The sequence below is a fragment of the Magnolia sinica genome, chromosome 5 (genome assembly GCF_029962835.1).
Source record: "Magnolia sinica isolate HGM2019 chromosome 5, MsV1, whole genome shotgun sequence".
Taxonomy (NCBI): Eukaryota; Viridiplantae; Streptophyta; class Magnoliopsida; order Magnoliales; family Magnoliaceae; genus Magnolia; species Magnolia sinica.
In genome coordinates, this window is record NC_080577.1 from 9,145,500 (window position 1) to 9,161,120 (window position 15,621).

A 15,621-nucleotide genomic window follows, 5' to 3' on the forward strand; every position below is an offset into this window, starting at 1 on the left:
AATTTTGGTACGGGTATTATGCATTCCTATTGGGTTGTTGTTGTGGTGGCGGCGGCAACGATGGTAGATGTGGTTGATATCTTTGTTAGGATTGCTGAGGTTAGTAATACTGATGTTGTTGGCATCTCTATTGGGAAGCGTATTGGTTGCCTTAAGCAGAGGCAACGATGTTATTAATTCTATCATTCGTTGGATGAGACCATTGTTATTTCCTTTCCTGTACCCTATAAGTCCCCTAGCGGCAAGGCTTGGCTCGCTTCTTCTGCATAGTGGTTGACTTCTTTAATCCTATGACATTCTATCATTCGTTGGATGAGACCATTGTTATTTCCTTTCCTGTACCCTATAAGTCCCCTAGCGGCAAGGCTTGGCTCGCTTCTTCTGCATAGTGGTTGACTTCTTTAATCCTATGACTCTCGCAAGGGGGAGCTTGTTAAAAGAGACTGGCTTTCTAGTTGTGGAAAGTTGCTGGTATTGATTAGTACTCCTATTAGGAGGATGTTTAAAGACAAGGAAGTGACCCCCATTTTGCGTTATCTGCCATTCCCTAATGACTGGGGGGAGTGTTGTTGGGCTTGGAAGTGGCCCTTGCCAAGGGCCAAGGGTATCTGTCAGGACTTGCCCCTGACTTCCGTTAGGGAAAGTTGCTGCTATTGTAAATTGGCTGAGAATCCCAACTGTGAGATGTAACTGGAAGTGTCTCTCATTTGTGAGAGAATACTAAAAGAAATGCCCTAAGGTGGAAGGTTATGCTAGCTGAAGGCCTCTGCTGGGAGGGTATCAAGTGTCTCGCATGGACTTTGATGGCTTTAGTTGGATTAAGCTTGTGGCTGTTATTGTTGTGCTGGTCAGGTTGGGTGTTAATGGCTAGGACTTGTGCTTGTATGAGTTGAAGAAGCATCTTCTACATGGTCTTTATGCTTTGTGCCAGTTCTTGGATGCAAGAAATAGGAATGGATTCTTTTATGCTTAACCATGGAGGAGAGGCCTCATGCATTCAGAAAGCTGGGAAAGAGAGAGCTCCTTCTGCTTGGGTTGCCATAGCCATTCTGGATCTAGTATGGATCAACCTGCGATAGAAGGGGTTTGCGCAATGATTGTGGATTTTTTATTTTTTATTTTTTCTTCAGGTTTTCATTTTTTTTTAAAGATTGTGATGAATGCTGATGCTGGAATGCAGATATTAAGTGCAAGAATTACAATCCTTTACATTCATAGTGCCCTATTTTTCAAGTCGGGTCTCAACTTGTACAACTAACACATTCCTAATGGAGTTGCTATTCTGTTGACACTGGATGGCAGGAGAATCACGCATGAGAGGGGGCTTTTCGACTTCGTCTTTTTTTTTTTTGGGTATAATTATGACTCAGGGTATTGTATATTTGACTTGGAGTCGCCATTACCCAGTTACTCGAATTTCCGTAGTTGGCTAAACCCTGCAGAATTTATTAGGGTCGAAAGTCGGGCGGGTTGGGTCGGGTTGGTGCTCAACCATAGCCCAACCCAAAGTTCCTATACCTCAACCCTAACCCAACCCAACCCAATCTTGAGCTGGGAATTCTCAACCCATGCCCAACCCAAGCGGGCTCGGTTGGGTTGGCCGGGTTGGTCGGGTGGATATATGCTAATATCTTCGTTATTATATTAGCCTATTATATTTTTAATACACGTCTTATTTTTTTACCTATGTTTTCATTAATTATATATGTAATTATTTATAGTAAAGGAGTTCATTTTTTCTAAACAAACAAGCTAAAATATAGGATAACTACTTCTTTAAAAGTCGTGTTGTGTAGCATGCAATCCATTTGGGAGAGAGAAATCCTGCATATCTTGTTAGCTTAAGTAATCGAAAATGACGTGGACCAATGAAACCTAACGGCATTGAAATTTCTATACCTTCAACAAATATGATCCGCACTTAATTATAATTTATAAGGAACTTATATATCAATCGGGTTCGAGTTGGGTCGAGCAACCTGAGACCTCAACCCGAGCCCGACCCAAGTTTTATTGGGTTGGTGTTTGTATAACCCAAGCCCGAGACCAAACCCGATACATTCTGCCCAAGCCCAACCCAATGTCATGTCGATCATGGGTCGATCGGGTTGAACCCGCCCAACTTTCAACCTTAGAATTTATAGACTAAAGAATATGAGGATTCTTTTGTCCAATTAATTTCTTATATGCAAATCGGGATTCTGAGTAAGGGATCACAATGATAAAGAAGAAAGGTATTAGGCACTCTTCCTGCTCATACGAACGTATGGTCTTTACTTTAAAAGACTTGATGAAATACAAGTGATTAGATTAATTCTTGCACCCGGATGATATAATGAGGTGCATGATATGCAGTGTTGTTAGGCGTAGAAGCGTCACCTAGACGTGATCCAAACATGAATCAAACAAATGAAGAGATAGAAAATTCATACATGCCCAAAGAACACATCAATTTATGTGGAAAACCCCTTTAGAAAAAAAAACCACGGCACTGAGTGACAAACAATCCATTATGAAAAGTTACAAGAGATGGAATCAACGTACATGTAAACCCCATATTAGAAAATCCTAAATCCCTTTCTCTATTAGAAAATCCTAAATCCCTTCCTCCAAGCCCTAGCTCTCTCTAGAACAAGCTTCCAATCTCCTAGAATTACCCTAATCCCGTATTACACCCGTATATATAACCCGGATCCAGAATTAGAAAAAAATTGTGCACTTACATAGAAGTTGTGCAAATTGTCAATAAAACCTTTGATAGGATTCAGTGACGTTGATGGCCTATCGATGGGATTGATCCCACCTTTGATGGAATCGAAGATACTCAAAAGTGTCTAATGAGCATTTGGAAAAAAAAAATAATCCGAAATTACCCGATTGAATTGACCATGGTGTCAATCCGATCGATTTTATTTTTTTTCCAACACAGATTAAAGGCGTCAAATTTCAATAGCGTGGCAAAGCGTTACCTACTTTAAGTGATGGATCGGGAAAGACTTCTTTACTCAGACTCATCTACTTGGAGAAGTGATCGAAATCCAATCAATCCTAGTTTTTGATAGGCATGATCTGATATCCCGACGAGTCATAGAGCATATACTCGAATTGACCGAATGAACAAAAGGATTGAGGATGGAGATAACAATGCAAAATGTTGATGCAAATATGAATGAATTTAATTAGAGCTGAGTGAATGGATTGTTGCAGGGACATATTGGAGTTCGTTGAATCGGCCTTTTGGTGGCTCGGGTGGCTAGGATTTGGGCTTAGCTAACCTTGCCTAAGGCTAAAAGAGTTTTCTCTACTTCACCCTTCTCTATTTAGTAGATGGATTGGCTTAAGATTAAATATGGAAGAGAGTTTTGGTGAGTGATAAGTGATGGAAGATGATCTTGAAATGAGAAAGAAAAATGGGTCTTTATAGGTGTCTTAGGTGGCACTTTTGTAATTTTAAGGATGTTCAAGTACTAAAGTAGGTTTTAAGGGTTGTGATTGGCTACAGGGATGGGTGTGCCACATGGGTTGGCCAGATCCGACTGCAGGAAGCATAATTTAGTGAAAAATTAGGGATAAAAAGATCATTTTAGTCCAAGTAGAACTCTCAAGGTGGGGGGTTTTGTTTCTCTCTCCTTCACTCGCGATGACATGTTATGAAATTTCACGTGACGGGTGACACACGTGTGGCCACCACATGGGTCTTGGTTTTAGCTGAGAGCCCAAGTGAGGTCTTGGTTCCCCTATGATGTGCTTCATTTTGCTTTATCGTGGTCCCAACACTAAATGGGGCCGAACTTGGATGAATCCTTGAATCCATCGAGATTTGTGGATCCTTGACTGTGGGGCCCACATTTATGTATTTTCCTTACATCCATGCCGTCCATCTATTTTGACATCTCATCTTAGGGCATGATACAAAAAAATAAAATAAAATAATGAAGCAGATCCTCTCAGGTGGACTATACTAACAGGAAACATGATCCGATTGACCATTAAAAACTTATTGTGGGCCAAGAAAGATCAAATTGATATTCGTGTGGTCCCTTCATCTATGTTTTTTTTTTATCTTATCTATAGCTTGGATGGCAACTAAAGATCCCTCGAAAGTTTCTAATGGTGGGTATTCAATCACCATTGTTTCCTTTGGTGTGGTCCACATGAGATACGAACTTGCTCCATTTCTGATTACTGGGATCATACCCTAAAATGAGCTGTCAAAATGGATGGACGGATGGATGTAATGCGCATATATCACTGTGGGCCGCACAGGGATCCATCTCAACACACCTTAAAAACTGCGGTGATTTAGTTATCATGGCCATCCAAATTGCTTCAATTTTCACTCCATCAACGTGGAGCCTTCCACGTTTGGTTCCATTTAGTAGCTGCCCATTTTATGATGACCAAATCTAACGGCCAAAATTGCACCGGATTTTTAAAAATAAGTAAAAAACTTTTACTGACGCTTTTTTCTGTAGGTAAATATATTTTTAAAGTAAGTAAAAATCGTGGATCAGACTTTTACCTACGAAATATTTCGTAGGTAAAAGTCTTTTTAAAATAGGGAAATCATCGTTCCAGCACAAACACCTATTACAATATATTCTTCTTGATATACACCTGTTATATAATATACTTCATCATATTCACATTCACATCTATCTAAACTCAAACTACATAAATCCATTCAAACATAAATTTCATTCATCCAAGCATAAACTACATCCATCCAAACACAAACAATCTTATCTTTATCACATTCATCCACGCATAAATACATATAAGTTTAACATCATAAATAAAATATAAAAAATTATTCATAACCTATTTCCTGGTGGAGCTCACAAAATTCAATGTGGTGAACACATTGTCGACTGTGCACACACACCCAAGTCCTTACTTATGCCTTCATGGTAGATTCAAAATAGTTTCAATACAAAGTCACGAGTTCAAATACCCATTGTAGCCGTAAGTGACTCTGGTGTGTGAGTGTGTGTTAAAAAAAAATACTGATTTATCTTTTGGGTTGAGCCTAATAGTACTTGGTGATTTCTCATCAAGTAGAAATTATTATTAGTTGTTTTTAGAAAGGTGAGATTAGGCCACTTATAATTATATTAACATGATAAAATGTTATACGTATATTTGAGCAGACACTACAAAATAAACAATCCTATGGAAAAAAAACAAATGAAAAGAGAGAGAACATATGAGAGGTGATCTTTATCTCCTTTGATGGATTCAAGCTGCATGTGCCCTACCTAACTTCCTATAAGGAGAAGTTATATGGGTCTTGGAATAATATTGGTGACAAATCCACCTTGTCTATTAATATTATCATATTGTGTTAGGACATGACTTTAAAAATGAGATAAATTCAAATCTCAAATAAACTATGCTATAAGAGATAGTGGAGATGGAAATAGATGTATTATGATGCTTGAGTTCGAGTATGCTTGCCAACAAAGCAAGATTTTCTTGTTTGTTGTCATGTGATTGGGCTACATTATTACATCAATCGGGTTCGGTGTTGGGATTGGGTTTAGGTTTGGGTTTTCAAGTTTAGGTTTAGGTTTAGGTTAGGGAGTAGAGATTAGGTGTAGGTTTAGGTTTAGAGATTTGAGAAAACATTTAGGTTTTAAATTTAGGTTTAGGTTATAAGTTATAGGTTTAGGTTTACGTTTTATGTTTAGGTTAAGGTTAGGTTATAGGTTATAAGTTTAGGTTATAGGTTATAGGTTAAGGTTTAGGTCTGCCTAAATGTGATTCACATATCTAACCCACTAATTCTATGTGTCCCACTTGGATGAGGGGTCGGACCCAGTTTCAGCCGCATTCAAAACTCATGTGGGCCCCACCAAGTGCTTTTATATTTTTTTAGATGTCTTCACATAGTTTTAGATAGCATGGCCCCACCTGAGTTTCGTATATGGATGATTTTTGAGATATCTCATAAGCTAAAGGGGACACATCAAATGCAAGGTATTGATGTTCGACACACATCATGATGGCCCCCACAAAACTTACATTAATTCTTAGGTTCTCAGGGTGTCAATAAGTTGGGTCACAATTTTGACCAAAATATTTGACCCATTTTACATGTCTGGTCCATTCACTCTATTTTGCTGATCATTACCCTCAATTTGACTAGTTTCTCGCCCCAATCATGCTACATATGAGAAAGATAATGGGCAAACAAGATTGATCAACAATTTGAGTGAATTTTGATTTAAACATCTAAAGTTATTTACTCTTCAATCTGGACTAATCAATTTATCCAAAAACGGTTAAAGATTGTTCATAATATCAAAATTATATGAATGAATAGAAAACACAAACATCAGCTTGATCCAAAACTTCTATGGCCTCCAAGAACATTTAAATGGTAGAGGTTCAATCACACTATTTCTTGCGGTGTGGTCCACTTGAGCTTTGGATATGCTTCCTTTTTGTTCTTTAGACATCAAATTATCTGTTAACATGGATGAATGGAGTGGAAAAATTAAATAAATAACAGTGGACCCCACAGAGTTTACTCTGGCAAGGGTAACGAGTAAATCACCTAAATGTAGTGGAGAATGGTTTCCTTAAAACATTCATAATCATATATTGGGCCTGCCTAAATGTGATTCACATATCCAACCCACTCATTGTGTGTGTCCCACTTGGATGAGGGGTCAGACCAAGTTTCAACCGCATCCAAAACTCATGTGGGCCCCACCAAGTGCTTTTATATTTTTTAGGATGTCTTCACATAGTTTTAGATGGTATGGCCCACTTGAGTTTTGTATACAGATAGTTTTAGATGGTATGGCCTACTTGAGTTTCGTATACAGATGATTTTTGAGATATCTCATAACCTAAAGGGGACACATCAAATCCACGGTGTTGATGTTCGACACACATCATGATGGGGCCCACAAAACTTACTAACATCAATTCTTAGGTTCTCACGAGGTCAGTAAGTTGGGTCACAATTTTGACCAGAATATTTGACCTATTTTACATGTCTGGTCCATTCATTCTATTTTACTGATCAATACTCTCAATTCAACTAGTTACTCGCCTTAATCAGGTTACATATGAGAAAGATATTGGGCATACAAGATTGATCAACAATTTCAGTGAAATTTGATTTAAACATCTGAAGTTATTTACTCTTCAATCTGAACTGATTAGATTGTCCAAAAACGATTAAAGGTTCAATTAGTGGATGTGCCTAATAATTTAGTAATTTTATTTTTCATAGATAAATTTCAATTTTCATTTAAAAATAACATTTTTTTTTTCAAAATGTATATTTTTTCACTCTTTTAACAAAATATCATTTTTATTATAAAATATTTCAAAAAAAATTAAAATACAAATTCTGAATTTTTATTTTCAAAATCTCAAAAAATTTCTCATATTTTAATTTTTCCTCAAAAATTTCAAAATTCTGATTTTTTTTCTTCAAAAGCATCATTTTGTTCTCAAAATTTTTCTCAAACATAGTTAAAATTTCTGAATTTCTCAATATTTTTTTTTCATGTGATATTACAAATCATTTAAATATTATCTTTTAATTATATATATAAAAAATTTCCGCTCATATGATATAAAAACTATATATATATACACACACAAACATACTATCTTTACCGACGGTTTTTGTTCGTTGGTAAAAAATATTACCGACGGGAAAAAACGCTTTTACCAGCAAAAAATTCGTTGGTACAAACATTGTTCCCGACGGCTTCGGTTCGTCGGTAAAACTCTTACCGCGAAACTTACCAAGATAGCAGGAAAAATTTTGTGAGTTAAAATTAGATCATTATTTCTAACGAAATTTTTCGTCAATAAATTTTTTTCGTCGATAAAAACATTATTTCCGACGGTTTTGGTTCGTCAGTAAAACTCTTACCACGAAACTTTTCGAGGCAGCGGGAAAATTTTAAGTTGAAAATTATATCATTATTACCGACGAAAGTTGTCGTTGGTAAAATATAAGTTTTACCAACGAAAATATTATTCCCGACGGCTTTGGCCTGTCGGTAAAACTCTTAGTAGGAAAATTTTCTATCTTAAAAATATAACGAACTAAAGCTGTTGGGAATAATGTTTCGTAGAAAGGTTTTTGCCGACCAAAAAAATTTCGTCAGTAAAAGCGTTGTTTTACCTGACGAAAACATTTTTTTTGTCACTAAAAGCTCTATTTCTTGTAGTGGCCATACAATGTGTTATACTCAGTCCGTAGAATTTCTATTGACCTTCAAGCCATTCCTCCACGAGGCTCTTTCGATGAACAAAGTTGCATTTCCAAAATGCTTCTAAACACAAATAAATATTTCTTCCTTTCAAATAAGACAGATAATAGATGTCCTTACTCCTAAATAACACATGATATTTTGTTTCGGACTAGGGGTGTGTTTGGGCAGTGGGATTAGAAGGGATTATGTGGGATGGGATTCATAGTCCTGTGCCAATTCCACTCCATGTCTGGGAGAATGGAAAAGCTTGGAATTAGATTAGATGGAATTGCATTGGGTCTTGTGCCAATTTCACTCAATGTTAGTAAGTTATGTAGGTCCCATCATGATGTGTGGGCTAAATCCACACCGTCCACCCATTTTTCGAGATTATTTTAGAGCATGGGCCAAAAAATCAGGTAAATCTAAAGCTCAAGTGGACCCCACCATAGAAAGTAATGGGGATTGAATACTTACCGTTGAAAACCTCTTTGGGACCACATAAGTTTTGGATCTACCTCATTTTTAGGCCCATGCCATAAAAGGAGGTTACAAAACAAATGAACGGTTTAGATATAACACATGTATGTTATTCTCAGTAATTTCAAATGATGGTGGGTATTTCCATTCAATGTACCACCATATTACCAACAAAGCATGGCAGTAATCTTATCCCATGGCAATAGGGGACAATCCCTGCCATGGGTAACAATTATGTTTTTTGAATCCCATCCCACCGAATCCCTTCTAATCCCACCGCCCAAACACGCCCTAAGAAGGTTGTAGGTTTTACGACGTGGATTTCCTGCTAATGAACTTCCTGTAACGGGAAGCTAAAAGGGGCCCACCGTTGTACTTGTGAGAAATCCACCCGTTCATCCATTTTTTCAGATCATTTTAGTCCATGGATCCAAAAATGAAGCATATCCAAAACTCAATTGGGCCACACGATAGGAAAAAGTGAGTAGGGAAATTCCTACCATTGAAACCTCCCTGGGTCCACCGTGATGTTCATATTCCATCCATACCGTTCATAAGGTTATTACTACTGGGATGAATTGAAAACACAAATTATTAGTCTAATCCTATACATCTGTGTCCCCATGAATGTTTCAACGGTGGACGTTCAATAATCAATGTTTCCTCTCTTGTGGCCCACTTGACTTTTGGATCTTCCTAATTTTTCGACTCCTGACCTAACATGATCCGGAAAAACGGATGGTCGGGGTGGATTTCTACAATTATCACGGTAGGCCCCACCTAGCTTCCGGTCGCACTAAGTTCCGCGTCCTAGTTTGCGTGCTCCAAAAATATTCCTAACCAAATAATAATAATAATAATAAATTGTCCTTCAGAATAAAACCATGCACGATACACCTAACCCTTAGATCTAGACCTTTCATTCAATCGACACCACCTGGGCTCAGCAACCCTCCTAAATTTCCAAGGCTCGGAAAATCCTAGCCATCCAACATATTTGTTAATGAAACAAATAAGCAATAGCAGAAGTCTTCTAAGTGGACGGTTAGGATTGCACAATTGTATTCCACGCAATCGACGGTCTGATTTCTCTAAATGTGAGACACGTGCACCCAAATCAAACAAGGTTAACAGTCACCGTCCAATGAAATGGAATCCACGTAAATTCCCAGTAAAGAAAGAGGTGTTTGTGGAAATGCCTATGCCATTTTCTTCATAAATAGCACATCGCTCGGAGCACATGGCCTGTGAGGAGAACGTTCAAGCCAAAGTGGTGGTAGAGAAGACATGGCCTCATTCCATATCTGCCACTACAAATCCACCTTCCAATCAAAGGCCCACTCTCCTCCAAATCAATCCCCACCTTCCATCCTAACAAGTCAAGTGGCTCTTATCTCCAAATACACCCCCTACAAACCCAATTGTACCAAATTCAACATATCCATCCGTCCAAAACACACCCAAATCTACAACCATGTCGATCAGTCCATCGAATCATCATCCACCGCACACGAATCGCCCTTGACGATCGGGATCGTTGGATTCGGAAACTTCGGGCAGTTCATCGTGAAGGTGCTGAAGAGACAAGGCCACAATGTTCTAGCAACGTCCCGATCGGATTACTCGGACTACTGCCAGCAGCACGGGATCGAATACTTCCGGTGAGTCCTGCTTGCCCGATAAGTGTTTGATCTGAGCTTTTGTAACGTTGGTTCCTCTGTTCTTGCAGTGATGTCGACGGGTTATGCTCCCAACAGCCAGATGCGATATTAGTGTGCTGTTCGATATTGTCGACGGAGAGTGTCATTCGAAAAATCCCAATTCACAAGCTCAAGCCCAACACCATTTTCGCAGATGTGTTGTCTGTCAAATTGTTTCCGAGGAATCTCTTTCTAGAGGTATTCTTTAAGTCTTTTATATAATAATCTCTAGTATAGATAGATTTTGATGGGATTGAGAAATTGGGTTGGTTTTTTAAGGTTCTTCCGCCGGGGTTTGGGATAGTCTGCACGCATCCGATGTTTGGTCCGGAGAGTGGAAAACATAGCTGGGCTGGATTGCCGTTCGTCTACGACAAGGTCCGAATTACAGAGAATAGTATCCAAGAACAGAAATGCAATCAGCTGTTGAGTATTTTTGAGAAGGAGGTTAGTAATAGATGTGTTGAAGTATCCAAATGCGTTTTTGGGGCATGTAGAACAGGTACCAGCTATTTTTTATGTGGATATATATCGTAACAGTCGAGTTTGATATCGGTGTCTGATTTTTTCAGGGATGCCTAATGGTGGAAATGTCCTGTGAAGAACATGACCGACATGCCGCAGGCAGCCAGTTCATAACTCATACAATTGGAAGGTGAGAATAAGAGACAGAATGTTAGGAATGGTGTGATGTTGATATTCTGAAATCAATCAATGCTTGTATATGATGCTGATTCCTCTGCAACATTTGTAGAAGGAGAACTGATCATATACAGGCAGGCATGCAATGCATTTTCACCTATGAGAAATCACTCAGGCAATCTATCCATTGTTTTCATTCCTTCAAAATTTCTATCACACTGGATCAATGAATAGATTGGGAACATTCAAGTGGAAAATAGAGATTTTATTACTATTATTATTATCAATTTTAGGCCCGGACCTAACCTTTTGTTTTCGGCTCGGGCCTAACTCTACACGTGTAGTAACTTGAAGTCCTCCCTTATTAAGAATAAGAATGTAGCACAAAAATCAGACATGAAAATGATGAGGCAGGTCACCCCTTTGAGAAACAGTGGGTGGTTCAGAAAAATTGCCAACGTTACATATTCACCATAAACCCCATTTGTGGACCCGTCTGGTTTTTAGTGTGACAAAGGGAGGGATGTGATGAGGTCTATCACCGTCTTCCTCAAGGATAACTACTCTGAATTCATGGAGGTCTTTGGATTTCTCAGAGAGTTTCCTCGAATCCATGAGGATGAAATATAAATAATTTCTAATAAATTTGAAAATAAATTAATTGATGAATAAAAACGAAATTATAATCCTTGAGCTCAACCATAGGATGAAGTTTTAGACTCTAACTCCAATTCAAACTCTCTAAAAATGTGACTTACGATAAATGGTAAACTTGATGGTCACAATTCCTACTAGACTTCTTGGTTGAAATAATCCCTTTTCATGTTGGGCACGACTCTTACGACTCAATGGATTAAAAGTTATTATCGAACTAAAACTTACTATTTATAGTAACAACAAAAATAAAATGTACTTTTGACCATCGATATGTCTCGCAAATTCGGCGTGGGCAACCCGGCGTAGTGAAGTTGGTTGGGTAGGGTAGCTTCTCTTACCCCAAAATCATATATGCTCAATGAATCAAAAAGTTATGATTGAACTAAAACTTACTATTTATAATCAAAACAAAAATAAAATGAACTTTTGACCGTCAATATGATGGAATCTTGCAAATTCGGCATGGGCAACCCGGCATAGTGGGTTGGTTGGCTAAAGTTGATTCTCCTACCAAAAATCATATATGATATGTTGAAAAACTCATTCCAATTTGCGAGATACAATTGTTTTAAGGTTCTAACAATCTTGATGAATTCCACCTCCGATCGGGCCTTCTCTAGTCCATCTTTGCCACGAAAGTTTCCGCAACCGGCTCTACATCATAGTGCCAGGTCATCATCGTTGTGGGGCCTGCCTTATGTATGACTAAGATGTCTTGCACGCACGCGTTTCACATCTACTTTCAGTTCTGAGAATATTTCCAGGATGAGTAAGATGGCAGGCCCATTGATGCTCTTGAAGCTCCTGTGCTTATATATAAATGGGTGGAGTGGATGGTCAAATCACCAATCTTGACCCTTCAATATGTTCTCCCTATATATGTTTCATGCGATTAAAAAATGCCTTAGATAAAACATGGTTTAAGACTCCAACAAGTCTAGTGAAACTCATCCTGAGTCGACTCAGACTCGGCCAGGCATAATCCAGTTTGAGACCACGAGTCACAGGGACAAGTCGCCACCGACTAGGCTGCATCATGCCAATGGGTGAGTCCCAGACTCAACTCGAGGTTAGACTAATCTACTGGGTCTTTAACCAATGGATAAAAATGGTCTAATAATCAATATGGATGTTCTATTCCATCTTTAGATCGACTAGGCTGAGTCACAGGACTTTCTCCTCTCTCTATTTTTTTTTTTGTTCTACATCTCTCATCTTAGAACGTTTTCCTAACAAAATGGTATTTTTATTTTATTTTTTAATGTAGGATCTTGTCCCATCTCAATTTGGAGTCTACACCCATCAGCACAAAAGGATACGAGACTCTCTTGCAACTGGTAATTGAAAATACATCTCTAACATGTATTTTTATACATACATTATATTAATACGGTTTCATTGCAGACTGAAAATACGGTCAGCGATAGCTTTGATCTCTACTATGGCCTATTCATGTACAACGTGAACGCCACCGGGCAGGTAACTTCCTTTTCATTATTTACGCAGTTTGTCTTAAGATGCAATTTTTCCCACTCACATGCCACCCGTAAGGGAATCAGTACCATCAAAATGATGGGCCCCACCATGAAGATCACCTTTCTTGAAAATAAGGCTCTTCCATTCACTAGGTGGGCCAAGCTTGTATGTTGAGTCAAACCTACAGTTGTCCATTGATTCCAACGGCATGGCCCACATGATCAGTGAACTGGTCTGATTGTTATTCCAAGAAATATTCATGGTGGGGTATGCCGCTTTTGTGGTATTTAAAGGAGATGAAAACAAAGATGGGCCAGTCATCAGGCACTCAAAACCGTTAATATATCAATTGCCAGCCAATGGCCTCCCTCAATGTACAGGCGTGGAACAACTAATGGCTGGATTGATCCCTTTTTCACCTTTTGAACGGCTCGGATGTTCTACAGAAGTTTAAAATTAATTATGGGGAGAGAGAGACTTGGATGGGGAACTTGTCATACATGGCTTGTATTTGATCAGTTTGCTTTTGTAAATGTATTTCCAAAGACTCATTTGGGTGGTGGCCCACCTAATAATTTAGAATGTAATGGACGTGTAAAACGGCATGCAGATTGAGAATCTTGACAGAGCTTTGGAGACAGTGAAACAAAAGCTATTTGGGAGGCTACACGACATACTGAGAAAGCAAATCGTAGAGAGGGTGCCAATGCAAGGGCTGGCCCACAAGAAAAGGGAAGTCAGTACTTCTACAGCATACTTCTTACCTAACACCCACGGAATCAAGGACCTTAATTCCTTAGCCATGCCTTCTCCACCACGTGAACGCAAGGAGGAGGCTGTCCCACTTGCTCCTGATTGATTGACTGCGACACAATTGGTAGGCTCCACCAGATTTATCGAGTGCTTTTAGCCTTCACTTGCAATTTCACTCCTTTTTGTTTTTCTGTTTGTTTGTTTAGCCATCCTTAACTTTTACAAGTAGAATATGGATGTATCATTTAGGATACGGTTTCTCTGTATATGAATGCCCGCCCGTGCATGAAGTCAAACAATGGAATGATGCTCATGTTTTTCTTGACTTTTTTTTTTTTTGGCTGTTGGCTCGACTTTTTTTCCATTGAAATATGGAATTTGACTCGGAGTTAAAGATATGTTTAACTTGGAGTCGCCGCTACTCAAAAGAAGCTTGGAATCTCCATTGGTTAGAAATTGTCGAATTGCTTGTGTCGGGAAACACAAGATTCTACAACTCGAGTGACTCCTATAGTTAGTTTGTAGCAGTAGATTTTAGGTACGAGTTACCAAAAAGGAAGGGGTTTAGGCATCCTTTTCCACCTGTGGAGCTCAAGATCTCAACTTTACTGGGTTGTACGGTTTTTAGGGGGATTTATATAATCAATTTAAGCCATACTTACCCCAAGTTGTAAGGCAAGGATAAGCAAAATAAGAAGCTAAAAAACTAATCAGTAGCAAAAGTAAAGAAAACACACAAAGTTAAGCCATACTTCATAGGATTTTTAAGACTTGGGTTGTGAAATATTTTTAAAAAGAAAAAAAATGAAAGAAGAATAAGGGCGTTGGTGGGTGTAGATGCTGCAAGTGCGTAGGAAATGTGTGGAGTAAAATCCGTACGGCTTGATTTTGTCATGTGAAAGGAAAATGGAAAATCATACATCCTTTTCGGGTGTCCCAGATTTCGACCATACTATGTTGACTTTAGTAGTTGCTTTAGCTTTGACTTTGACTTTGACTGAAAGATAACCTAACAAGAGAAAATTCCAAAGAGGATTGAGAATTAGGCACATGCTGTTTCCCAGGTAATGAAAGTCAGTTGGCGTTTGAGTAGATTTGGACAGATCCAGCTCTCTTCGGCTGAACCCTCTGGCCACACTCTTCTTCCCTCCATCATATTGCTCTCTACCATCCTTAGATGGAGAACTCTCATCTTTGAACTGTTATCTCTCTCTGTTTTTCAACTATCCTCTCCCTAGCAACAAGTTGCCTTATATAGGCAAACGGGTTGCGCCGTGTACCCTGGCAACGTGGTTTGGGCTGTGCCGAGCCAAGACGCATCAAGGAAACAGTCGGCTCGGGAGCAACGTACAGAGGCTCCGGGCAGCCTCTGATCGGAGGTTGTGGCGGTTATGTGCAGGAACGGTGGACCGGGAACCGTGTCTGCCACACTGTTTTCATGGAAACAGATTTCCCTACACCATAAAGAGACTGCCACCTTTTCTCCAATTCGATAGTGTTTAGCTAGATGGCTCTGGGTTTGTATATCTTCACCTAGTCTATTATTTGTGTGTCTTGGTTTTGACCAATCTGATCCGATGGTTGTCTCCAGTGTGCAATTTTAATCATGCATGTTGTCTCCAGTGTGGACTCGAGCGAGACACATGCATGATTAAAATGATCAAGCTCGAGTCCAATTGAAGTCACTA

General features: G+C 38.9%; 1 protein-coding gene across 1 annotated transcript; it reads left to right on the top strand.

The window, feature by feature from the left end:
- Positions 1 to 9,929: 9,929 nt before the first annotated feature.
- LOC131246916 (arogenate dehydrogenase 2, chloroplastic-like) lies at positions 9,930 to 14,039 on the top strand. The gene is made up of 7 exons (XM_058247381.1): positions 9,930 to 10,366; positions 10,435 to 10,603; positions 10,685 to 10,852; positions 10,978 to 11,060; positions 12,972 to 13,041; positions 13,109 to 13,183; positions 13,791 to 14,039. Exons 1-7 carry the CDS (start codon positions 9,993 to 9,995, stop codon positions 14,037 to 14,039), a joined length of 1,188 nt encoding a protein of 395 aa, XP_058103364.1. The 5' UTR covers positions 9,930 to 9,992.
- Positions 14,040 to 15,621: the final 1,582 nt, after the last annotated feature.